This window comes from Bos javanicus, chromosome 11, assembly GCF_032452875.1.
Source record: "Bos javanicus breed banteng chromosome 11, ARS-OSU_banteng_1.0, whole genome shotgun sequence".
NCBI classification, from domain to species: Eukaryota; Metazoa; Chordata; class Mammalia; order Artiodactyla; family Bovidae; genus Bos; species Bos javanicus.
The window spans coordinates 12,429,762-12,456,615 of NC_083878.1; the positions used below are offsets into that span (position 1 = coordinate 12,429,762).

The 26,854-nt window shown below is 38.7% G+C and overlaps 1 protein-coding gene across 4 annotated transcripts in view; it reads left to right on the top strand.

Annotated features, from left to right (window-relative positions):
• EXOC6B (exocyst complex component 6B) overlaps positions 1–26,854 on the top strand; it is a 765,919-nt gene that overhangs the window by 650,196 nt on the left and 88,869 nt on the right. The window contains exon 21 of one of the 4 annotated variants that reach the window (XM_061431937.1): positions 26,562–26,685. The exons of the other annotated variants lie outside the window; for them this stretch is intronic. Coding sequence (XP_061287921.1) covers positions 26,562–26,666 — 105 coding nt within the window. The 3' untranslated portion in view covers positions 26,667–26,685. The remainder of the gene's footprint in view (positions 1–26,561; positions 26,686–26,854) is intronic. 4 annotated transcript variants of the gene reach the window in all.

A 26,854-nucleotide genomic window follows, 5' to 3' on the forward strand; every position in this document is an offset into this window, starting at 1 on the left:
CTTCACAAGAATTATCAGAATGGTTAGATGTTAGCGTTTGTTAGGTGTGTTAAGCTCTGTCATCAGCTGGTATCTGTATATATGATATCTGTATGTATGTGTGCATCTGTATGGTTGTGTTTACAATCTTCTTGATATGGGTGGCAAAATATACCTGTACAAAGATAAGCCAAAATAAAAGGTAGTGTATGATAGTTCAGTTCAGTTGCTCAGTCATGTCCGACTCTTTGCGACCCCATGAATCGCAGCACGCCAGGCCTCCCTGTCCATCACCAAATCCCGGAGTTCACTCATACTCACATCCATCGAGTCAGTGATGCCATCCAGCCATCTCATCCTCTGTTGTCCCCTTCTCCTCTTGCCCCCAATCCCTCCCAGCATCAGAGTCTTTTCCAATGAGTCAACTCTTCGCATGAGGTGGCCAAAGTAATGTATGATAAATGCCAAATAAATGGTACAAGCATTGGGAAGAAGAGATGATAGCAGAGGCTGCAATGATGTAGAAAATCTGCTTGGAGAGACAGAGAGCCTTACTAATGCAGCAAGGGGGAGGACAAGGACTGCACTGTAGAAAGAAGGACAAGGCATCCAAAGAACGTGGCTGGGAAAGAGACTGGAGTAAAGGAAGTTAGAAACTGAAAGGCCTGTATACCTGTGTCTTGGACCCATTTTAGCTTTTATAAGAGTGGGGTTTGTTTAATAGGGTTTATTTCCCTGAGTATAAAAGTAGTACATGTTTATTATAGAAATTTTGAAAAATATGGGTAAACTATTGGGAATTTACAATAACCTCATGTTTATTGCCCATGTTTCATAGTAACATTATATTCTTATCAGTTATAGCTCTTCATATAGTAGAGTTATTACTTCTTTGTCATATATACCGAAGACATTTTCTGTGGTTTCTTTGCCTTTTGTTTTTTTTTATATGTATTCTAAAGTTGTAAATTTGTATGTATTAATAGTAATTTGTAATTCCTCCTATTCTTTGAAAGTCTTTCCACAATCAGAAATAAGATTAATACTGTCATTTCTTCTTTATTGTTTCATTTTTTAAAAAAATATATTGTAAATGCATCTAGAATTTATTTTGGAGAAAGGCCTGAAATTAGGATTTATTTTTGTCTCATGCAGCTAATTTTCCAAGCGCCCTTGTTGATTAATCTATTTCCCCAGATTTGGCAATCTGGTCTTTTACATTTATAGTGCTGTTTACTTAAAGAATGTGTGTGTGATGTTTTCATGGAAAATAGGAAGTTGGGAAAGTTGGGAAAATCTTCCACCATGTTAAACCAGAACGAGGTTCTATTTTCAGTGGGAACTTTTAAATCAAATAATCTCAGTGGATTTGATTTTTTCAAATCAAAGCTATTCTTTATTTCTAGCTGTTCTCATTGATGGAAAAAGATTGTAAGTTTTCCTTTTTGATTGTTTTAACCTCTGTTCTCTGACACATACCTGTAAGGCCTGTTTCTTCATTCTTAGGAATGTGCCAGCTTTTTTACTGCTTTCATTCATAGTGCTTTTTGCCTGAAAGGGCCTCTTTCTAGTCATCTTCCAGTAGAACTTCAATACCCAGATCAAATCCTAATTCTTCCAGCTTGTTTTGTTTGGTCCTCTAAACTTCAGTAACATTGATGGTCTGTATCTAACAATTGAGCCCTTTCATTCATTTTATCCCCTATGTAAATCTTGTTTTACAAGATATTGTAGGCTTCTTGCAGAGACTATTTATCTTCCTTAATACCTAACACTAAGATTTTCTTTTAATCTCATTTTAATATATGGATCGGGTCAATAACTAAAATATTAGAATGCAGAGAATCACGATAACTAAAATATTAGAATGCAGAGAATCAAGTGTTATATATTTACCATCCTCTCTACCATCATCTCATACAGCTAGTATCAGGGTGTCTGTAAGACTAAGGCAAAATAAATTACTTTCCCTACTTGACACAAGAAAGAATTGTAATGGAAAAAAGTACCATCAGTTATTTAAAGACATCACTCAGAAATAAGAACTCCCAACTTCAATCTTCTTGTCTTTCTACTAGTTCTTCCCTTTCCAAAGCTACTTTGTTACCAAATGATTATTTTAATTTAGTTTATATTTGTCAAAGTATGTTCAATAGAACCATAGTTTCATAGCATGCTAATAAGTGTTTTGCAATGAAAGTTCCATAGTAAATAAATTTGGGACATACTGAGTTAAATTTCAAATGAGCTTTTTACAACAGAACTTCTCAAAATCCTATACTTGACATGGTGGGTTTAACTTTTAGATTGCAGAATTCTTTTTTGTTTTTCACAGAGAATCTGTGAACATATTTTGGGAAAGAGTGCTACCCTGTTACTTTACCTAGGCATTTACCTCTGTCTTTCCTGCTTTTTATATTCCTTTTTTTGGTTTCTGTCTAGGGTATAGTGTACAGTAAGGTGATCCTGCCTTTAAAAGATACTTTGAGATGGGGATGCCTGTCAGAAAGAATCCCTTGTCTTGATATAATTACATCTAGTAACACAAAAATAGCCAAAGCTTTATCATTTTAAGGAACGTTATTAAGTGGCATGTGGTATCTATTTCTTTGAAATAGGCAGCTTTTCTAAAAGAAATGTTTTGAGTTAATGTACCAAAATTTACCAATTTGAATCTTTGTTGGGAATTTAGGTGATTTATCATTTTTGCTATTGCAAGTGACTCTATGATACACATTTTCATGCAGTATTAACTATAGAAGAATGAAAATGAAACAGATATTTGAATTTGTAAATTGTCTCTCTCTTTTCTTCCCTTTGTGTGATGCTCTGTAGCCTCCACTGGGGGAACTCCCTACCTTGACCTCTCTGATAAATATACTTGATTTCTTCCAGGCCTGGGAAGAGGTGTCTTGCTTATCATTATAGGCAGCAGTGGTTGGACTAAACCTGTCCTGTTGTCATAAAGATTGCAAATGGCAGACTGATTCTGGGTGCTCAGTTTCTGCCAACCTAAATCTGTCTGACCTCTAATCGTCACCTGCTTTCTCTCTGCTTAATGCTGCTTCCTCTACACTCTCCCATCACTGTCAGAGTTAGATCTTCTTCAGGATGTTCCACTAGTACTCCAAATGCAGTGTGTCCTAAATGTGATGCTTTATTTTTACTTTTTTTCCATTCCTTCACTGCCCAATCCATCATTCAAACTAAAACATCTTTAATTTACCCTTGATTCCTCTTTTTCTCCCACTTAACTATTCACCTTCCTGGATATAGGGCAAATTTTCAAGTAATGTCAACTCAATGTCCTTATAACTGCTGCTGCTAAGTCGCTTCAGTTGTGTCCAACTCTGTGCGACCCCATAGACGGCCTCCTACCAGGATCCTCTGTCCCTGGGATTCTCCAGGCAAGAATACTGGAGTGGGTTGCCATTTCCTTCTCCAATGCATGAAACTGAAAAGTGAAAGTGAAGTCGCTCAGTCGTGTCCGACTCTTAGTGACCCCATAGACTGCAGCCCACCAGGCTCCTCTGTCCATGGGGTTTTCCAGGCAAGAGTACTGGAGTGGGGTGCCATTGCCTTCTCCGGTCCTTACCACATCTCAGACCAATTGTTTACTCTGTCTCTCCACTGCTTCTACCCAACTGAAGCTCTTTGAATTTATCACTCTCTTCGTTATTTCTTCAATGTATTCCATCTTCCACAATGGAATAGAACGATGAACGTTATCAACTCAACACTTCGACACCTTTGATCACTTCCCTTTATCTAAATGGTAAAATCCAAACTTCCTTCTTTGGTATAAAATCCAAACGTGCTGACTCCAGTCTGCTTTCACACCCTCTTTCCTCCTTTTTCCCTCTCACCCTATGTACGCTGTAATCATACTTTCACCCTGAATGTCTTGCTTTTTCACCACTTTACCTTTACAACCTTTGTTCCCCCACCAGTAATACTCTCCTTGTTGGCCTGATGGATTCTATTAATGAGCAACCTTAGTTATGTAATGCTGAAATGAAGGTATCACCTCCTTAGCTTTTGCCCAGCCGAGCTGTTTTTCTAAGTTGAGTAAAATCATTAGCTTCCTGATGAAAGATTGTCTTTTTTAAAAAAAAATACATGCAGCTTCAAGTTATTTGTTTATAATTCTATTGCCCTAATACAAAGAATGTGGTATTTTTTGAGATTTGCTTTATAGCATGTTTCTGACCTAGTTTTGTAAACACCCCCTAGGTGCTTGTAAAGAATATGTGTTTTCTCATAAATAAATGCAGGGTTATATAGCCAGTGAATCAAACTTAATAATTGTTCTCAGTCATCTGCAGCTTTACTAATTTGTTTAAAACCTGCTTTATCCAATTACAAAAAAAGAGTCTTATAAACTCCCTCTATTATTGTGGTGTATCAATTTATTCTTATAATAGTGTCAGTCTTCATTTTGTATATTTTATTATATAGTCTGAGATCATGGTCTGGGTACATAGAAGTTTAGAAGTTTGATGTCGTGGTGAATTTTTCTTTTACCAGCGTACTGTGGCCCTCTTTATTCCTGAAGACTGCTTTTTTGTCTCATAGTCTGTGTTGCACCTACCTTCTCTTTAGTTTTTACTATCTGCTCAGTATGTCTTTTGCCACTGCTTGACTTTGCGCTTTCTGTGTCCTCATGGTTATCTTTAAATTTATCTTTTATAAGCAGCATACAGTTGTATTTACTTACTAATGCATGAAAATGTTTACCTTCTGACTGTTTTAATTTAGATCATTGCAATCACATTTTTGTTTCTAACATCTTATTTGTGCTGTATGTACCATGCTTTTTCTTAGTTTCTCTTTGTTTTTATTTTTTCCTGCTTTCTATTTCTTATTTTGGTTTTAAAATATTAGCATTACAAATATGAATTTATAGAATGCAGATTTTTTTTTTTACACGATTTTACCCTTGGAATTGCTTTCGGTCTTTGACACACATATCAAGGATTATATCTTTTATTTGTTTGTTTGTTTTATATAATGGCTGCTTCCTATTTACCTGACAGTTCGACTGCTTCTTATTTACCTGGAAAAATAAACTGACAATTTGCTTCTAATTAAGAAGGCAGAGAACATGCCATTCCTAATTTCAAAGCGTTCATTTTTCCCTTTGCTATTATTTATTTGAATGACAGAGCTATGAAATTTAATGTAATCATCACCAGTTGGCTTTTCGCACACTTTGCACACCAGTTCACTGATGAACCAGGGCTCCTGACTTACTGGATGAAATCAGCCCCGTGCGGTTACTACCAGAACGACCGTGCTCTGGTGGTGGTCCTCATCGTGGTGCGTGCCTGCGTGCAGTCGTGTCTGACTCTTTGTGACCCCGTGGACTGTAACCCACCAGGCTCCTCTGTCCGTGGGATTATCCTGGCAAGAATACTGGAGTGGGATGCCACTTCCTCCTCCAGGGGATCCTTGCAATCCAGGGATCAAACCCGCATCTTGTGGCACCTGCATTGCAGGCGGGTGGTTTGCCACGGAGCCACCAGGGAAGCCCTTGGTGATGGTATCAAGAGCTAATCAAAGTGAACAGAAAATCTAAATTCTTATTTTTTTCTTTAAAATGTGAGAACCTAAGTGAACCTCAACCAATATATTTTAAAGAGATATTATGCAAAAAGGAATAATAAATTCATACATCCAGAGCTGCACCTTGACTCTCCAGTAACACCAGGCTGCCTCTAGTTCCTTGCATGGATGGTGCTATTTCCCTCTCGATGTCTTTGTTTACACTACCCTCCTCACCTGCTGGAATGTCCTTCCCCTTTCCCTTGTGTTTTATGTAAAATTTGGGGGAGAATATTTTAGATACACAGAAATGTTACAAAGATAATACAGAGAGTTCCTGTATGCCTTTTAACCAGTTTCTCCTAATGTTAACATCTCTCCTCTTACTGTTGTATACTTGCCATACTAAGAAATCAACATTGGCATACTGGTATTGACTAATTACAGACTTTATTCACATTTCATCAGTTTTCCCACTAATGTCCTTTTTCTGTTTCAGGATCCAGTCCAGGTTACTACATTGCGTTTAGTCGTTCTGTCTCCTTAGACCCTCTACGTTCTATTTGACTTAAAAAAAAAAAAAATCCTTTCCCTCTTTTTCCCTTTACTCTGATGGTTTTGCATTCTATTTCTGTTCTTGTAGAAGTTACCAACACACCATGTTTCCTGAAATATGGAGGGACCATCACATATAGTCCTGTGGTGGTATAAATTGGCACAACTTCTAAGGAAGAAATATAGTGTGTACATCTTTTAATCCAACAGTTCCTCTCCAAGAATATAGTCCTACCGCTTTATATACTTGTGCACATATACTAGGTTATTTACTGCATCATTATTTATAATTGTTTAATAGGACACTAATTAAGAAGTTTTATATACTGATAGGAAATAATGCCAAACATATTATTGTTAAATGGGGACAGGGGAAGCAAAATCCAGAACAGTGTGTTTAATGTACTCTGACAAACAGATGTCCTTATTCCTGCTAGATTTGCTTTCTGGTCTGCCCTTTTATGAAGTTGCAGCTCTTGAAGAGCCTTGTCTTCACACAGCAGTCTCAGGTCTAATCGGGCTGTGTAGACAGGTCCAAGTCATTGTCTCCAGCCCCCACGTGGGCTTGAAAACCCAAGCTTCAGGCACCTCCCTGCCCTCTCGGACAACTAATGAATTTTTCATTACTACCTGGTTTTGATAATGACTTTTTATATCAATGTAAAAAACTACCACTTAGGAATATGAAAATTAAATAAAGAATAATGTATGCAAAGAATTTAGCTCAATACCTGACCCACGAAGTACTCAATTAACTTTAGCTATTGTTGTTGAGTTGCTTTTCTGGATACTGTCAGACTTGCTACTGATATTAGATTGATATTTATCAAACTTTCTTTACTCATACCTCTTCTTAGTAAGCCAAAACTATCATATCCTGTTTAATATTGTTTAAAATGATAAGATAAAGCAATTTTATGTCTAAAAGACAATAAAAGCATTGGTAATTTCTAATATCCTTTTCAAACTACACATGTATTTGGTTTCTTTCCTCTTTCCCTCTGGGAAGATTCTGATATACTTTCTTCCTCCAAAAAAGGGTGCTGGTACCATAGTTGATAGCCAGTGATTTAACTTCTTTCCAATTTTGTGTTGTTTGGTTTCCTTTTTCCCCTGAGAATTCTGTTATATACATCTTCATGCATATAACGTTTTTAGTCTAGTAGATTATTCCCTTCATATAAATTTCTAGGAGTCGAATCAATTGTGCCAGAGGTAGAAATATTTTTGTGATTCTCAAAACATAAGGTAGTATTTCTTCCTAAATTATTTGCTATATTATAGTGCTTTATTTGCAATGCATGAGTATACTGATTTTACCAAAACCTTGCAAGCATGAAGTTAATATTTAATGCATTTAGCTAATTCTTAGGTGTAAAATGGCAACTTCTCATTGTTTTAATGTCAGTTTTCTTGATTACAAGTGAGTGTAAACTAAATGTCTATACAACATACATTTTTGCTATCTTTTATTCCTTTAATGAGAATCACCAGGCATTAATCTAAAAAATTTCGTATTTAGGCACTCTGAAAAGATTTGGAGCTTAAACAAACTGAAACAAAGGAGAGAAATTAAACTAGAAAGTGGCTGTGTTTATAAACAAGCAGTCTTGAAACACAAGACCATTGTGGTAATTGGAATGGTCTGTATCCCAGAATGTCCTTCTTAGTAGATGCCAAGCTTACCAACTAGCTGGGAAAAGGCAGAGCAGTGTGTTTGCCCCCAAGGTGTTCAGATGAGGCAAATCTGAGTTCCTAAGCTCCACAATTACTCTCTGCCCAAAAACTTACCATGGCCCCCACCATCTAAGTGTTTACGTTAAGGATTCTGTTTTTCTGGCGTGTTACAGGATTCTGGTTCTTTAAAAAAAAAAAATCCTAAAATACAAAAAACAGGCATCTACTAGATCTGAGAACATTTTCTTTCTTTATAAATGTATTTAATAATAAAATAGAAACACATGTTCTTTTTCCAAATACCATGTTAATTCAAAAAAGGCCTTTTCATTAGATGATATATACACAAGGGCTAAAGATTACAAAGGAAAAAAATTAAATTGTAAACTATACAAGGATGCTTAGGAGAAAAGCTTAACAGGGGCCGTAATCAGAGATCCTATCCTTTCTGCTTGCTCTGTTTGCAATCTGACATTCATGGGGAATACTGTCTAGGGAGAGCCTGAAATGGTTTCATAATCTGTAACCACAAAGGGATGACTCAGATCTTTATCTTTTATAAACTGCACTCATAACTTGGTGCTGTACTCACTTTCCCAATGTCTAAATGTTTGGTCAAATGATTTAAAACAAGTTGAAGGAATCTTTTTGTTTTGGGTTTTTTTCCCCCACTGCATTTCCTGAATAGTGGTTTCTCAGTGGCTATTAGCCATTGAAATCGGTTAACCCTCATAACTTTATCTTCCTATGGGGCTTTTTCTATCTGCTTACCGAGTTAGAGTAGAGCCTAGTGACCAAGGAAAAGACAGTGGTGTTCTTTGCGGACAGAGGTGCAGGGTAGAAGGGATGGAGCTCAGACATGCTGAGCACAGATTATGTTGCCACCACACATTTTTAGTCCTGGTGACTCACATAGAAAGCAGTCAGTCTCTAAAGAGAGAGAGTGTGCTGCAAGGACTCACGTGAAAGTAAATGTCTCTTCTTCTTCTCCTGGTATCTTGGCCACCAGCCTCACCTTATTGGTTGAGTTACTAAGAAATGGTAAATACTTGAAGGGAAGGGACCCCTACCATTAAAGTCTCTTCTGCCCAATTAGGGTTCAGAGTACCTTGTGATGAGTTATTTTAAGTGTTGTGCATATGTTAAGTGATATATACAACTCATCGTGTAGTCATAGCATTTTCCAGGGGAATTGCTCATGTAGCCAGGCAGCCCCATGACCTCTCTCCGACATAGGCCAGTATCAGATATTTCCTGAGAAAGGTACCAGTGAGCTCAGAAGGACTCAATTACAAAATCCTCCATCACAAGAAGAAAGGCTGTGTGCTCCACGTGCTCTCCCCAGCTGATAGTTAGCTCAGCTTCCAGCCTAGGGCTGTTTGTTTTTGAGATCCTATAACTAGGTACACTCAAATATATCATCAAGTTTTTGTATTAAAAACGATTGAGAAGTTTCTTGAATAAATTGTCCTATGCCTTAAAAATATAGTTATTGCAAAGTTTTTATCATGTCTACACAGAGATACTTCCTTCCATGCTTTAAGGCCTACGTTTCCTGTAGAAAGGTTTCTCTGATAAATTGTGAACACAAAGATGGCCTTTGAACTTTTCTCATACATGGTGTTTCTCTACTGCAATAAGTAGGTATTAGTCAGCTTGGTATAGCACTTCCCCTCTTTTCTTAGATCTGATTCTGTCTTCCAAGGGAAATCATAGAATTCCCCGTGTCTTATAGGACTCATTATTCAGGTGCCTAGAACACACCAGGCAGTGAGGTCCAGCCAATAAAAGGATGGAAGTTGTAAATGTTTAAAAGAAATACCATCTTCCTTGGCGATTATTTCAATAGTGAATCTCCTAGGTTCTGAGAGGCTTTAATGACGTCTCTCGTTATTATGAGACTACTGGCTATTTCTCAGTTATTCTACAATCTCTGGTTAGTCACATCCCTTGGCTTTGCCCAGCCTCACTTCCCTAGCTTGACCCTTTTACCAGCTAGTTAATTCATAAAGGTTTTCCAAAGCCAAGGAGAAGACAGATGAAAGAAGGCAGTCACAGAGTATTTATGGGTTTCAGATACATATGTCAGATGTGTCTTCAGATATTTTCTGGGCCAAAACTCTGAGTTGATTACAGTAACACACAGAAGAAGGTAGCCTCTGCCCTAAAGTACCTTAAAAGTAAATTATTCTTAGAGGTTCATTCATTCATTCATTTTTTTTCAGTAAATATTTGCTGAGCCTCTGCTGTGGGCTGGGCACTTGAAATAAATCAGTGAACAAAACAGACTTCTGACTTCATGGAGCTTACAATTTAGGATGGAGAAGTGAGTAAATAAATAAATAAGGAGAATAATCCATCAACTGTGTACTTGTAAGTGGGTAATAAGCTCCATGGAAAGAATAAGAAAGTAGAATAAGGGAAAGGTGGGTTAGAGTGTGGAAGTCTGGGGATACAAGTCACAGTATTAAAAGAGATCAGGTAGGCCTTGTTGAGGGTGAGATTTGAGCAACGCCTTGTGGGAGATGATATAATTAGCCAAGCAGGTACCTGAGAAGAGCAGCCTTACAGGTGATGGGAGAGCCATGATTTATCATTTAAAATTTGCAGGCATTTTTAAATTTGGTAATTTGATGTAGATTGTTTTATTCTTCTTTTTCAAGGGAAGAAACTGGATATACCAGGTGAATATCAGCTCTGGCTTAAAGAGATTGTCAGTTGAGATAGGTTTTAGACAGAGGCCATTGTCTTGGTTTTACAGATGGGAAAAAGTAAGACACAGAAAGGAAAGAGGAACCAAATTCCTTAGAGTTATGAAACTGAGCAACATGGAACAGGCCACCGTCTTTTAGATTAGCACTGCGATAGTATATCATCACAGGGTTTGTCCTCCCTGGAGCTTAGAGATTTCTTTCCTTGTACATTTATTTCAATTCTTTTATTTGATGTATTACATTTTCATCAGTTTCTCTATGTGATAAGATGTACTTTCATCTGTTGTAAAGCATGTTAAATGAATTTCAGTGAAAGGTGGCGGAGCGGTGGGAAACTATAATATGAAGACCTTGAACATAGGCCTAGGTCATTTCTAGGCAGCATTGCCACACTGTACATGCTTTGAATGCCCTGGAAATTATTAGGATGTTTTCTTAGAGGTCAGAGTGCCCATCTGGAAGGTCTGTAGGGAATCTGCTTGTGATCATCTCTGCTGCTTCAGGGGGCATGAAGAGCCAGCCCTCCTGCAGGATTTTCTCACCCCTGGCTGGATAGAGAGCAACCATCTGCTTTGGTTCAAGTGAGGAGGGCCAGCACAGTGAGGGCTTGCAAGCAGCAGGGCCATCACCTAGGAGCAGTTTAGAAAGAGCTGGGCGTGTTCTCTAAGCTCAGTCCAGTTGATATACTTTGTAGAACCCTGAAAAGTATAAGCACTTAGAGATAAATTCAATTCATTTCCATGCTTGAGTACCTAACGGAGCCTTAACATACAAAGTTAATTAAAACATTTATGTAACACTTGAAATCTCCAAAACCCTTTATAGTTATGTATTGGCTGATTAAAATCTGCAGCTTCCCTGGGAAATAAGTTGGTACTTTCATCCCTATTTTAGAGATTAGACGCAAGTAGTTTAAGTGGCTTACCTGAGGCTGTAGTGTGAGTTGGGTCCCCAGCATTCCACAGTACATGAGCCACTATTCAACCATGACCCCCCAGCATAAATCACTTAACCTCTCTGAGCCTTAGATTTTTCATGTATGTATGGGATACTAATGATCTTCATCCTACCTATTCTGAAGAATAGGTGTAAAAATAAGTCATTGTATCATTCAGCAAACTCAAAGTGCTATAATGCTTGTTATAATTAGGTAATGGATTAAGGCAGAAAGAATCAGCAACTTCATTACTTAGTATTTAGGGAGTGCTACTCGTTTGGGGCCAGAGTGGAAGAAATGGAGAAAGAGACCAGCTAACGCTAACCCTTTAAAAAAAACTGAGTCCTCCTACTTGTTTGACTCAGCCTTGATTAGAGTAGGGAAGAGAAGGAAAACAGAGTAGTGAACTAAAGATTGAAAGAGTGAGTAAATGCTGGGAGGAGAGAAATGAAAGAGCCAAGACTGCAAGTCTTCCCAAGATTAGCAATGAACTGCTGATCTCAGCCTAAGAATCACTGTCTGAACTTGGGCAGTATTGCAGCATACAGGGAGAGGCTTAACATTCCAGTGCAGAGGACACGAGCTAGATTTTGCTGTCTAAACCGTTGGTCCGTGTCCCAGATCTGGTAATGATCTAAGATCGTGTAGTCCTGCGCTCCTTCCCTCCCCACTCCCCACCTCACTCCCTCCTGCCACTGCCTAAGCCAAGCTTCAGAAAATGAGACCATTACTTGGTTGTCAGTATCCACACACCGGCTGACCACTTGATGATTGCAGCTGGCGTTCCCTTCAGCCATCTCTAGTCTGGCTTGGAGACTTCCAGACCAGCCCTTTCTTTCCGTATAATCACAGGTGAATGCAGGTGTCCCTTGTTGCATGTATAAAGCAAGGCCCCCAGACACAAGCGACTGAAGGTACAATCAAGTTGCTAGAACTTTAGCCGTCTTTTCATTCTCTATGGTTTTTTTTTTTTCATTCCTTTTTCTTTTTTAAGTTGGTCCATATAAGAGCAGAACTGAAGGTTTAAGTAAACATAAAAACCGAAGTAAGTCGTGTGGAATAATGCAAAATAAGAGGTCCTGGGAACAAATAAAAACTCAGCAAGGTGATGAACAGTGTTGGAGGACAGTGGACAAATAAATCATTGCTAATCAGGTTGTTTGTTATGGATGTACATGCATACACATGCGTATACATTTTTGTGTGTGCACTCACACGTACACCATGTTATGATACCTTTGTTAGATGGTCTCCTCATTCTAGGTTGAGCCCCTAGAAATTAAGACAGAGTCAAATAATTTATTCATATGCATAAAAGCTAAAGAGTAAAATGTCTTATGCTTAGGATTAAAGCTCCATAGCTACTGGAGCAGGAAGCAACCTGAAAAATTCACCTTACTGAGGAGCTGAACACTAAGTAGCCACTCTGCAGGCCTTACTGCACACATCTGCAAAAAACGAACACATTTATGAGATATTTTCTTGATTGACACAAGGCAAGTAATATTTTTCCTCTGAGTACACACTGACTGTTAATGGCAAAGTTTTCTTCCTTCATTGTTCCCAGTAGCGTGCATTTTCCTTTTCCAAAGAGTCCTTTGGTGATTTAGAACAAGTTACTTAACCTCTCTGGCCTCATTCTCTTCAACTATAAAGCGGGCTTATTAATAAACCCTGCCTCATAGGGTTGTTTTGAGGATAATTAAAATGATATATAAAAATGCTTCGCACAGGGTCCGGTGTGTCATTTCCATATTAGCACTTATCGCTTGCTGAATGCCGGTTACGGGCTATGTTCTTTTCAGGGCAGTGGAGGCACAAGGGAGGTAGAGCATAGCCAAGGAGGCCTCCAGATGCGCATCCTCTTCAATGCCTGGAAATTCCTAACTGAAAATGCCCGATATCAGTTCTTTGAAGCAGACGCAATATGCTTAAGCACTCAGGCACCCTCACTCACGCTGCGATTTTCCTGTCTCTTTTTTCCTGTCTCCCACTCTTCCGTCCGGCCTCTTAATGGCAGTTCCCTCTATCCCACCTTGACAAGGAATGCCCCTGTGGTGGGAGACTGTGTCTTGGCCACTAGGCCAGGATCTCCTCGGTTGGAGCACTTTTCGTTCCTCTGCTTTAGGTGCCTGGTGTCTTACACACTGAGTGCTTGGAGTGCACCCACTCCTTTCACACCAGCTCCATTTTGTAGCTGAGGAGTGTGTAGCTCCACATGCATTTGGACCAATACCTTCATCCATGTCACTGACTTTGGAAGTCCACCTTGGGTATCCGTGCTGCCCCAACTCAGGAAATCCTATTTCTTGATCCTGCTCTGTTTGTTGTGTGTTGGTTCCTTATCCTAATTCAAATAAAGGGACAGAAAATAGCCAAGAGGGAGAGATTGAGAGGCAAAGATTGGTATTATCGACGGTGGACCTGCAGTGGGAAAATATGTTATAACAGTAGGATTCTATGGGAAGCATAGTTCAATCCCTGGGTTGGGAAGATCACCTGGAGAAGGGAAAGGCTTCCCACTCCAGTATTCTGGCCTGGGGAATTCCATGGACTGTATAGTCCATGGGGTCACAAAGAGTTGGACACAACTGAGTGACTTTCACTTCACTTCACTTCATGGAAATCATGCAGTGTACACCTTTAACCCCCAAAGTTAGGCCTATAGGAGAAGAGGAAGACACCGCAGTTCAGACCACCTTATTCCCTTAATCACCCCATTTGCTGCAACTTTTCTTCATGGTCTTCTGCTCCCAGTCTTACTGTCCACTGGGTGGTGTTCTCCATGTTGCTGTTAGATCTCTCACTGCTCAGAGACCCCATAGCCATAGGTCTCTCCTTTGACGGTTATTGCTTTCTTGTGTTATTGCTTGCTTGTGTGTAGAACTGTGTGTGAATATCCTGTCTTTGCCAGATTAGAAGGTTACAAGGTCACTGTGCTACAATATCTTTCTCTTCTTTGATTATCAGTCTTCTTTATTTTATGAACCGCCCAGTCTATACTAGTCTATGGAATCAACTGCTTCTGTTTAAATCCTGGCCCTGCCACATGCTAGCTGTCTGATCATGAGTTAACTTTTCAGTGCCTCAGTTTCCACATTTATAAAAAGAGGGTGATAACAGAATCTTTTAGAGCTACTAAAGATCAAATAAGGAGGTACATAAATAATACCTGGCATATAGTTAATAGTTTATAAATGAAGCTGCTGCTGCTGCTGCTCTGCTGCTGATAGTCAGAGGACAGTACTTTTCCCCAGGGCTTCTGAGGTTCTGTGCTTGCTTCTAAGGCGACAACTGTCCCGTAAAGAAGACTCATTCTTAGCCATGGGTAAGAGTGCCTGCTCTCGTACCAGCTCTTTAAACGCAGGATCTGTCGTTACCTAACTCTTTGTTCTTTACAGTGCTGTGGAAATAGATGCTGACTTATGTCTTACGGTTTAGTTTTCCAATTTTAAAACTTCTAAATGCTCATTAAATAAACTTAGAGAATGTGACATATAATTCAGAAAGAAAAAATATTACCCATTTTTGTACAATCAGAGAGACTCACTGCAAATATTTTGATGTGTCTTCCTTCTTCACTAATATGGAATGTGTATGATTGAGCTGATTCTATATATATAGTTTTATATGCTGATTTTTTAATACTGACTATTTTAAGAATATTTTCTCCTATATTTTTACAAACATAGCTAACCTTGTGGCTGTACTATAAATTGACATTCCTTTATTGTTGAATGTTGCTAATTTTAAGTTATAATGAAGAAGTCTGTAATGATCAATTTGGTATATAATGCTTTTTTTAAAGCATGTCAGGGGACTCGGTACTTTCAGCTATCAAGAATAAAATTATAATGTCAAAAAATATCAGTGTCAATATATGAAATGTCAATTTCATTTTTGTTTTCAACATCTGTTTTCTTCCCTTTTGTGAAAGTTGAGACCTTTGGTCAACTCTAGGCTTAAATCATTCTTCTTATTTTTTATATATTATAGTCCTTAATCATTTATATATTTGAAAAATAAAAGGTGAAGAGGCATCTGCAGAGGAGTGGCCTGGCAGGTATGTCAGGGTCTGAGCAGGATGAGAAGGATGTCTGCGTAGAGGGTGGCCTGGCGCAAGGACTCAGGGCCCAGGAAGTGAGGAAAGCATGCCCACAGAGAGGTGGCCGGGGGTGGGCTGTCGGAGCCCACACAGAGTGAGGTCAGAGTGTGTGCTTGGGGGCAGTCTGGTTTCAGGGGTCAGAACCCGTGCAAGTAGGGGAGAGCGCACACTTGGAGGAGTGGCATGGCCTGGGCCAGCAGAGCGCAGGAGTGGCGTAAGAAGCGCTTGCACGGGAGAGCTGTTCAGAAAAGGGAGTCAGAGCCAAACAGGAAAAGAGGGTATCCACATGTGGGAGAAGGTAGAAACTGAAATAGGAAACTCTTTGCAAAAGGAAAATTGATTGAATAAATAAGTGACTATATTAAGGATAATGGAAGCCAGTTTCTGTCAGAGAAGGGGTTTATAGATATAGAAAGGGAAAAAAGTCAAATGAACCCTATGGTGTGAACTCATGGTTCTTTATTATAGATAAATATAGAAGTAAGTAAGTATATGTGTTATGTATGCATTCCCTAAGTTTGTCTGGGAATAGTAATACCCCCATGGAAATGAGTAAGCTTGTCTAGTGCTATATATTGACCTCTCAGTGTAATTGTCTACTAAAAAGAATCAGTGCGTTTTGGCCAAATGACTAATTCCTGGGTCATGAGTCTGTTTCTAGGCTCATCATGAGCCTAGAACATCTTGTACCAGAAATGAAGTGCTCAAAGAATATGGAGGTATGTCAAAATGATACCAAAGCAGCCTAAAGGGGCCACTACTGGCTAAACTGGCGACAATTTGAGCATTTAACTAAATAATTAAAAACAAATTGTTATAGTAACAAATTATGTTGAAAAAATAAGAAATCACAAGGCAGTACAAATACAAACAACAAACTGAATACGTTGAAAGTTTGATGAAGAATGGTGTATTTATGTAATTTCAAAGTATGTATCTTCCCACAAAATACTTACTAGTTAAGAGTGAGAAAATGTGCCATTACACCAGATAAGCCTAGCAGATAGTGCCTTAATCAAGTGATCAAAGTGAACATCATCAGTAACAGGGAAATTTGAAATCATTTGATAGAATCTGAAATCTCTCGATAGGATGCAGTAAGGAAAAAAGCAAGATCACTGATATAATATTATTGACCAAAATGAATCATCTGAATCTAGTCATAGGAGAACATCAGCTAAATCCAGACTGAAAGACATTCTACCCAGTAACTGTTCTGTAATCATCAAAAAATCAAGGAAAATCAAGGAGCTAACAGTTCCAAATCTAAGGAGTCTAAATAAATGACAATTAAACACAACTCATAATTCTCAACTGAATGCTTCTGGTGTAAAAAACACTGAGACAACTAGTGAAACTTGAGTGGGATATAAGGACTAGATGATAGTAACTTATTGTAATTTTCTGACTTTGATAGCTATACTGTGCTTATGTAGAATAATGTCTTTGTTTATAGGAAATATAAACTAAAGTATTTGCTAGAGAGAGGGAATCAGATTGGCATTTTACTCTCAAATGGCTCAGGAAATTTAAAAAAATTGTACTGTATTTCCAACTTTTCTGTAAATTTGTGATTATTTATCAAAGTATAAAATATTAATTCAAAAAGGGAAAAATAAAAGATTCAAAAATTACATGAAACCAAAATAAATTAACCTAATTGTGTATTAAAATGATAATATAAAATGAAAGATTCAAAATTTACATGAAACCAAAATAATTAACCGAATTGTGTATTAAAATGATAATATAACCATGTGAGACAAATAGTAATTTCAAGTTACTTTTGAAAACAGTTCTATTCTTTCCACAAAAGGACTGCAAAATGTTTTTAAATTTTTGCTCATAGGTTCATTATAGTTGGTAATATTGATGTTATACTTTGAATCAACATTACATATATTACCAGTCAACAACTAAAAGATCGATGTTATTAGAAACAAAGATTTTTACAAAAAGAAAGAAACTAATTTAAAATAAATAAAAGAGGCTTGAGGACTGAACAGTCCTCTGATGTGGTTTTTTACCATATATTTAGTGAATAATCTTATTTAATGTATTCGTTTACAACACTATTTAAATTATATCAGAATTTAAGAAAAACAGAACATCTTCCCAGTTCACTTTTTTTAGTCTAATCAAATTAGACTAATTACAGAAGTTGCATTTCCAGAAACACACAAACAAACAAACATTTTAAATTAGAACATTTATTTTTTTAATCTGAAGTAAAATACTACTGAGTGAATTCAACAGCATTTTAAAAGAATAATCTGTCTTGACCAATAAGATTTATCTGAGAAACACAAGGATATTTCACATTATCAGTAGATAAAAATAGAAAAATTATTGGGTAAGATAATTAAATTGCTAAATAAGAATGCCCACTGTCACCAGTATCATGGTACTATATTTTCCAGTTAATGAATATGACAAGCAGAAATAAGAGGCAAGGAAAAGAAAAAAAATGTCCTTAATTATAAACAATATAATTGTCTGCTAATAAAACATATAGGAATAAATTGAAAACTAATTGGAGTTTAATGAAAACTTAAAACCCAGAGTTAAAATACAAGTAACAGACTAGAAGAAAATATGTTCATATCTGTAATTGACAGAAGATTAACATTCAGAACATATAAAGAGCTCTTACTAATCAATAGGAAAAAGCCTGCAGAAAAGTGGACAACAGATGTGAACATGTGTATATATTGTTGTTGTTTAGTTGCTCAGTCATGTCCAACTCTGTGTGACCACATGAACTGCAGCATGCCAGGCTTCACCGTCCTTCACTGTAGCCCGGAGTCTGCTCAAACTCATGTCCATTGAATCACTGATGTCAGCCAACCATCTCATCCTCTGTTGCCCCCTTCTCATCCTGCCTTCAATCTTTCCCAGCATCAGTGTCTTTTCCAGTGAGTTGGCTCTTCGCATCAGGTGGCCAAAGGATTGGAGTTTCAGCTTCAGCATCAGTCCTTCCAATGAATATTCAGGGTTGACTTCCTTAAGGATGGACTGCTTTCATCTCCTTGCTGTCCAGGGGACTTTCAAGAGTCTTCTCCAGTACCACAGTTTGAAAGCATCAATTCTTTGGCTCTCAGCCTTCTTTATGGTCCAACTCTCACAACCATACATGACTACTGGAAAAACCATAGCTTTGACTATATGGACCTTTGTAAGCAAGGTGATGTCTCTGCTTTTTAATACATTGTCTAGGTTTGTCTTAGCTTTTCTTCCAAGGAGCAAAAGTCTTTTAATTTCATGGCTGCAGTCATATGTGTGTGTGTTTTTGTATGTGTATGTGTGTGTATATATATATATATATATATATAGTGCAATACTGCTGCTGCTGCTGCTAAGTCGCTTTAGTCATGTCCGACTCTGTGCGACCCCGTAGACAGCAGCCCAGCAGGCTCCCCGTCCCTGGGATTCTCCAGGCAAGAACACTGGAGTGGGTTGCCATTTCCTTCTCCAATGTATGAAAGTGAAAAGTGAAAGTGAAGTCGCTCAGTCATGTCTGACTCTTAGCGACCCCATGGACTACAGCCTACCAGGCTCCTCCGTCCATGGGATTTTCCAGGCAAGAGTACTGGAGTGGGGTGCCATTGCCTTCTCCGAGTGCAATACTACTCAGTCATAAAAAAAGAATAAAATAATGCCATTTTGCAACAATATAGATAGACCTAAAGATTATCATACTAAATGAAGTCAGAAAGAGAAAGACAAATACCATATGAAATCACTTGTATGTGGAGTCTAAATTATGACACAAATAAACTTATTTATGAAACAAAAACAGGCTCACAGACATAGAGAACAGACTTGCGGTACCAAGAAGGAGGAGAGGTGTGCCAGGGATAGACTGGGAGTCTGGAATTGCCAAATGCAAACTGTTCTATATAGAATGGATAAACAGGGTCCTACTGTATAGCATGAGGAACTATATTTAATATCCTGTAATAAACCATAATGGAAAACAAAAAAAAGAATTATCCAATATAGAGCTTTTTCAGTCTGGCTTCTTTCACTTTGGGGCTTGCCAGGTGGCGCTAGTGGTAAACAATCCGCCTGCCAGTGCAGGAGATGCAGGAGACATGGCTTTGATCCCTGGGTCGGGAAGGTACCCTGGAGTAGAAAATATATGCATTGAGATTCATCCATGTTGTAACAGGTATCTGTAATTCATGCATTTTGTTGCTGGGTAGTGTTCCATGGTATAGGTGTACCACGGTCTGTTTATCCACTCATCTGAACTATGTCCAGTTTTTTGAAGTTATGAATAAAGACATTTTAAGCATTCACATACAGGTTTTGCTCTGAAAATAAGTTTTCATTTAGCGTTTATAAATACCTAAGAGTAGGATTTGTGTGTATGGATTGTACGCTAAGCCTTAATGAGAAATTGCAAAGGTATTTTCCACGTGGATGTACAACTTTGTTTTTAATTTGAGCTGTTTCAGTAGGTGTATGGTGATCTTGTTGTGGCTTTAATTTATATTTCCTAAACAACTAATGATGTTGAGCATCTTTTCATGTGCTTATTATCATCTGTGTACCTTCTTAGGTGACATGTCTATATAAATTTTTTTCTCATTCAAAAAATTGGGTTTTTCTTATTATTCAGTTTTGAAAGTTCTTTTTTTATTCTGGATACCAGTCCTTTATTATATATATTATTTTAAGACATTTTGCCCTGGTTAGTGGCTGTTTTTCATTCTCTTTTAAAGGGCAAAAGTTGAAACATGTATAATATCATGTATGAAACGAGTCGCCAGTCCAGGTTTGATGCACGGTACTGGATGCTTGGGGCTGGTGCACTGGGACGACCCAGAGGGAGGGTAGGGGAGGGAGGAGGGAGGAAGGTTCAGGATGGGGAACGCGGGTATACCTGTGGCGGATTCATTTCGATATTTGGCAAAACTAATACAATATTGTAAAGTTTAAAAATAAAATAAAATTTTTTAAAAAATGGGAAAAGAGAAATCAAAAAAAATAAAATAAAATAGCTCAACTGGAATTCCAAAAAAAAATAAAAATAAAAAAAATAAAGGGCAGAAGTTCTTAATTTTGATGAAGTATGACTTATCAATTTTTTTGAGTTTATGGATTAGGCATTTTGTATTAGATCCAAGAAATCTTTGTTTAAACCAAGGTCACAAAGATTTTCTTCTGTAAGTTTTATAGTTTTAGATTTTTTTTGTTTGTTTAGGCATTATGTTCCATTTTGAGTTAATTTTTATACATGATATAATGTATAGATTGGATTATTTGTATACAGCTTTGGTGGCCTCAGTGATGGTCCCCCCAAAGATATGTCCCCATCCTAACCCCTAGAACTGCGAATGTTACTTTATGAGGCACAAGATGCAATTAGATTAAGAATTTTGTTTATAATAGCCAGGACAAGGAAGCAACCTAGATGTCCATCAGCAGATGAATGGATAAGAAAGCTGTGGTACATACACACAATGGAGTATTACTCAGCCATTAAAAAGAATACATTTGAATCAGTTCTAATGAGGTGGATGAAACTGGAGCCTATTATACAGAGTGAAGTAAGCCAGAAAGAAGAACACCAATAAAGTATACTAACGCATATATATGGAATTTAGAAAGATGGTAATGACAACCCTGTATGCGAGACAGCAGAAGAGACACAGATGTATAGAACAGTCTTTTGGACGCTGTGGGAGAGGGAGAGGGGATGATTTGGGAGAATGGCATTTAAACATGTATAATATCATATAAGAAACGAATCGCCAGTCCAGATTCAATGCAGGATACAGGAAGCTTGGGGCTGGTGCACTGGGATGACCCAGAGGGATGGTATGGGGAGGGAGGGGGGAGGGGGGTTCAGGATGGGGAACACATGTACACCCGTGGCGGATGTATGTTGATGTATGGCAAAATCAATACAATATTGTAAAGTAAAAAAAAAATAATAATAATAATAAATAAATAAAATTTTAAAAATAAATAAATAAAGCTTTGGGGACACACACACATACAAAAAAAAGAATTTTGAGAGAAGTGTTTATCCTGTATTATCCAGGTTGGCCCTAAATGCAAACACATGTAGGAATTTTTGAAACATACAGAGAGAGAGGAGGTGGTGGTGTGACCACAGCAGCAGAGATTGCAGTGATGTGTAGGCTAATGATGCTTCCAGAAGCTGGAAGAAGCAACAAACATATTTTCCTCTAGAACTTTCAGAGGGATATGCCAGCATCTTGATTTTGGACTTCTGATCTACATAACTGAGAAGGAATAAATTTCTCTTGTTTTAGGCCACCCAGTTTACCATAATTTATTACAGTACTCATAGGAAGTTAATATAATGACTCTACAGTTCTTCCAGCAGCATTTGCGGAGAAAGCTCTCCTTTCTCTATTGAATTGCCTTTGTACTTTTATCAAAAACCAGTGACCACACATATGTGTTAGGTCTACTTCTGATCTTTCTGTTCTAATTTACTGACCTGTATATCTGTAATTTCACTAATACTACTTGGTCATGATTACTGTAACTTTATAGTAAGTTTTGAAAGTAGGTAATGTGAATCTTCAAATTTTGTTTTGTTTTCAAAATAGTTTTGGCTTTCCTAGTTTCTTTGCTTTTCTATATAAATTTTAGAATCACCTTGTCAATTTCCACTAAAAAGTTCCTGCTTTCACTGGAAATGTCAGTCAGTTCAGTCACTCAGTCATGTCTCTTTGCGACCCCATGAACCGCAGCACGCCAGGCCCCCCTGGCCATCACCATTCCCGGAATTTACTCAAACTCATGTCCATAAAGTCAGTGATGCCATCCAGCTGTCTCATCCTGTGTCGTCCGCTTCTCCTCCTGCCCCCAGTCCCTCCCAGCATCAGGGTCCTTTCCAATGAGTCAACTCTTCGCATGAGGTGGCCAAAGTATTGGAGTTTCAGCTTTAGCATCAGTCCTTCCAATGAACATCCAGGACTGATATCCTTTAGGATGAACTACTGGTTGGATCTCCTTGAAGTGCAAGGGACTCTCAAGAGTCTTCTCCAACACCACAGTTCAAAAGCATCAATTCTTCGGCGCTCAGCTTTCTTCACAGTCCAACTCTCACATCCATACATGACCACTGGAAAAACCATAGCCTTGACTAGATGGACCTTTGTTGGCAAAGTAATGTCTCTGCTTTTGAATATGTTATCTAGGTTGGTCATAACTTTCCTTCCAAGGAGTAAGCATCTTTTAATTTCATGGCTGCAAAATCACCATCTGCAGTGATTTTGGAGCCCCCAAAAATAAAGTCTGACACTGTTTCTACTGTTTCCCCATCTATTTCCCATGAAGTGATGGGACCAGATGCCATGATCTTCGTTTTCTGAATGTTGAGCTTTAAGCCAACTTTTTCACTCTCCTCTTTCACTTTCATCAAGAGGCTTTTTAGTTCCTCTTCACTTTCTGCCATAAGGGTGGTGTCATCTGCATATCTAAGGTTATTGACCTTTATCCCAGCAATCTTGATTCCAGCTTGTGCTTCTTCCAGCCCAGCGTTTCTCATGATGTACTCTGCATAGAAGTTAAATAAGCAGGGTGACAATATACAGCCTTGACGTATTCCTTTTCCTATTGGGAACCAGTCTGTTGTTCCATGTCCAGTTCTAACTGTTGCTTCCTGACCTGCATATAGGTTTCTCAAGAGGCAGATCAGGTGGTCTGGTATTCCCATCTCTTTCAGAATTTTCCACAGTTTATTGTGATCCACACAGTCAAAGGCTTTGGCATAGTCAATAAAGCAGAAATAGATGTTTTTATGGAACTCTCTTCCTTTTTCCATGATCCAGGGGATGTTGGCAATTTGATCTCTGGTTCCTCTGCCTTTTCTAAAACCAGCTTGAACATCTGGAAGTTCATGGTTCACGTATTGCTGAAGCCTGGCTTGGAGAATTTTGAGCATTTCTTTACTAGCGTGTGAGATGAGTGCAATTGTGTGGTAGTTTGAGCATTCTTTGGCATTGCCTTTCTTTGGGATTGGAATGAAAACTGACCTTTTCCAGTCCTGTGGCCACTGCTGAGTTTTCCAAATTTGCTGGCATATTGAGAGCAGCACTTTCACAGCATCATCTTTCAGAATTTGAAATAGCTCCACTAGAATTCCATCACCTCCACTAGCTTTGTTCGTAGTGATGCTTTCTAAGGCCCACTTGACTTCACATTCCAGGATGTCTGGCTCTAGGTGAGTGATTACACGTTCGTGGTTATCTGGGTCATGAAGATCTGTTTTGTACAGTTCTTCTGTGTATTCTTGCCACCTCTTCTTAATATCTTCTGCTCCTGTTAGGTCCGTACCATTTCTGTTCTTTATCGAGCCCATCTTTGCATGAAATGTTCTCTTGATACCTCTGATTTTCTTGAGATCTCTAGTCTTTCCCATTCTGTTGTTTTCCTCTATTTCTTTGCACTGATCGCTGAGGAAGGCTTTCTTATCTCTTCTTGCTATTCTTTGGAACTCTGCATTCAGATGCTTATATCTTTCCTTTTCTCCTTTGCTTTTCACTTCTCTTCTTTTCACAGCTATTTGTAAGGCCTCCTTAGACAGCCATTTTGCTTTTTTGCATTTATTTTCCATGGGGGTGGTCTTGATCCCTGTCTCCTGTACAATGTCATGAACCTCTGTCCATAGTTCATCAGGCACTCTGTCTATCAGATCTAGTCCCTTAAATCTATTTCTCACTTCCACTGTATAATCATAAGGGGTTTGATTTAGGTCATACGTGAATGGTCTAGTGGTTTTCCCTACTTTCTTCATTTTAAGTCTGAATTTGGCAATGTATTTATCTACAATTTGGGAAATTTTGACCTCTTACTAATCTTGAGTCCTCTAATCCATAAGTTTGGGTATTTAGGTGTTCTTTGATTTCTTTCATCATTTTGTAGTTTTCATCATACAGATCTGGTACCTAAGATCATGGGTTTTGGTGTTTTTTAAATAAAAGTACTTAAATTTCTAAGTATTTATTTATATAGCATCAGGGTACATCTTTCTGTAGAGTGACCCTGTGTGCTGTCATCTTACTGAATTTGGTTACTAGTACTAGTAGCTTTTCTTGTAGACTTGGGGGAGATTTTCTCTGTAGATCATCTTGTCATATATGAGTAGTGCTATTTCTCCCTTTCTTTCATTTTTTCTTCCCTTGCCTTATTGCACTGCCAGAAACCTCCACTGTAGTGTTGAAGAGAACAGGAGTGGCATCCTTGTGTGGGTCTTCACTTTCTGCTTCGTCTCCGAGTGTGTCTCCTCCAGCAGTTTACCACTGCTGTTGGCTATTTGTTTCTTGCTGGTTTGGAGGTGAGGAGTCAAAGTGTTCACATTTTCTCTTCTCAGTGCTCCTGCCCCTCCGTCAGCAGTAAGGGCTGTCTGATGATCTTGGACACCCTCCTTTTTCTGTGTTTCCCCGTGGATCCAGGGCATCCATGGGAAGGGTATTCCCTTCCCCCAGCTGCACTGGATCTCGTCCTGTGCCCTAAATTCTGCCCCTTCTTTCCTAAATGGCTCAAGGCTTTCTTTTTTGCAATTGAGAAAGGGTAGAAGTACCTAGGACAGAACTCTGATCCTTTCTTGAAATGACCACCACATGTCTTCCCCAGGCCTTCACAGTGAAGGAAGCCTTTTCTCGTCTCTCCTGTTCCAATCCCAGTCTCTCTTGAGTGGTGATGTCTGTGAGAAAGAGTCTCCTAAATTCCTCTGGTGTATATTGTTCCCAGAAGTTCTGTACTCTGGCTGGTCCACACTCAGCCTTTAGGAATGTGTTAACAATTTTAGCTGACTTCTTACCAGCTTGCCTGGTACCCAGCTTCTGCTGCAGGTAAGCATGTGCTTGTCTTCCCTGTCTGCTTGAAACTGCCTGTCTTTCCTTAGGTTTCAGACTGGTTAGTTGTGCAATATCGGCTGTCTGATAGCTTCAAGAATTGTTCCTTCCTTCGACGTTTTTACTCTGCTTTGATTTTCTTGGGCATTTTTATGTAGTATGATGGTTGCTTTCTTGGATATAAGTTTAGTTAATAAGCATGTGTTTAGTAGGGAGTGAGACGTGTTGCAGAGGTCCTGTGAGGCAGAAGATGCATCTGCTTCGGCCTTCTTGATTCCTGGAGGATGTTAGGGTGGTGAATCAAAGAGGTGTGATGAGACTTGTGCCTGGCCAGGCCGATCCCAAAGCGAAATGAGATTTCTCTCTACATCTTACCTCAACGGAGAGACATGATACTGTAAGACCTATTAGCTTCAATGTCCCTGCCTTCTTTCTGTGCCCAAGCAGGCAGGTGGGAAGGAGATGAGATTACGTGGCCCTCTGTCACTACGCAGCCAGCTCATAGTTTGAGCCTCATAAGTAGCTCTTGCTCTCCATTTCCAATGTAAGCCAGACTCCTATGATTAATGTGATGGGGCATTCACCAATGCTTTTAAAAGATGGATCATTGTGAAAAGGCCCAACCCTGTTTGCTGCATTTCCTCCCTAAAAGCAGTCAGTCTTGACAGAAGCTATGCGAGTCATCCTGTCTCCCATTAACAATGACCTCAGCTGTTTGTTTTAAAGAGTTCACAACCCCAAAGCAAAATTTTCACATACAGAAAAACATAGCACGAACCAAACCTTTTGGGAAAGCTTCTCCTGAGCCCTCAGCCTGTGTTTCTGTTCATTAAATCAAAAAAACCCTTTATAGTGGGTGGGAATCTCCCACCAGTTGCATTGGTGTGATCTGAAAGGAACTTGCAAACGGCCACCTCTCTATGTGCCTGCAATCTAACTGCACATCAGCTGATGAGTGGAAATTATGGCAGAAAAGAAATAGAAGAGGTGATTCCACAGAAGCAGGGTTGATTGGCTAGGGATTCCTAGTCAGAAGCAGACTCTGATAAGGGGCTTAGGCTGCCACAGCGGTGTGTGATAACAAATAGTCATCAGAGATGGTATTCATGAAACATCCTGTGCCCTAGGCACCAGTAACAGTTCTCAATAATAGCAAATGACTGGATGAAGAGAAATGGCACATTCTTGACTTAGGTTTTCCACAACAGGAAGAGACTCATTCGAGGGCGTGGTGGACAAAAGAGCATCATCAGAACCCCTTTTTGAGCATGAATGGAGAGTTTCTGTTTCAAGAGCTACCAGTCTACAGATAAAGTCAATTTTTCCTTGAAGGTTAGTGCCATCCAGAAATCCTAACAAGACTTACTATCGAGAGTCGAAAGGAATTCATTCCTCCTTTTTCCCCATGTTGAGTGGATTGGTAAAACCAGAAAGGTGAATTTGAGGCTTCAAACTGTCTCTGAGTTCCCAAAACAATGACTATCTAACTTGTTCCTATAAT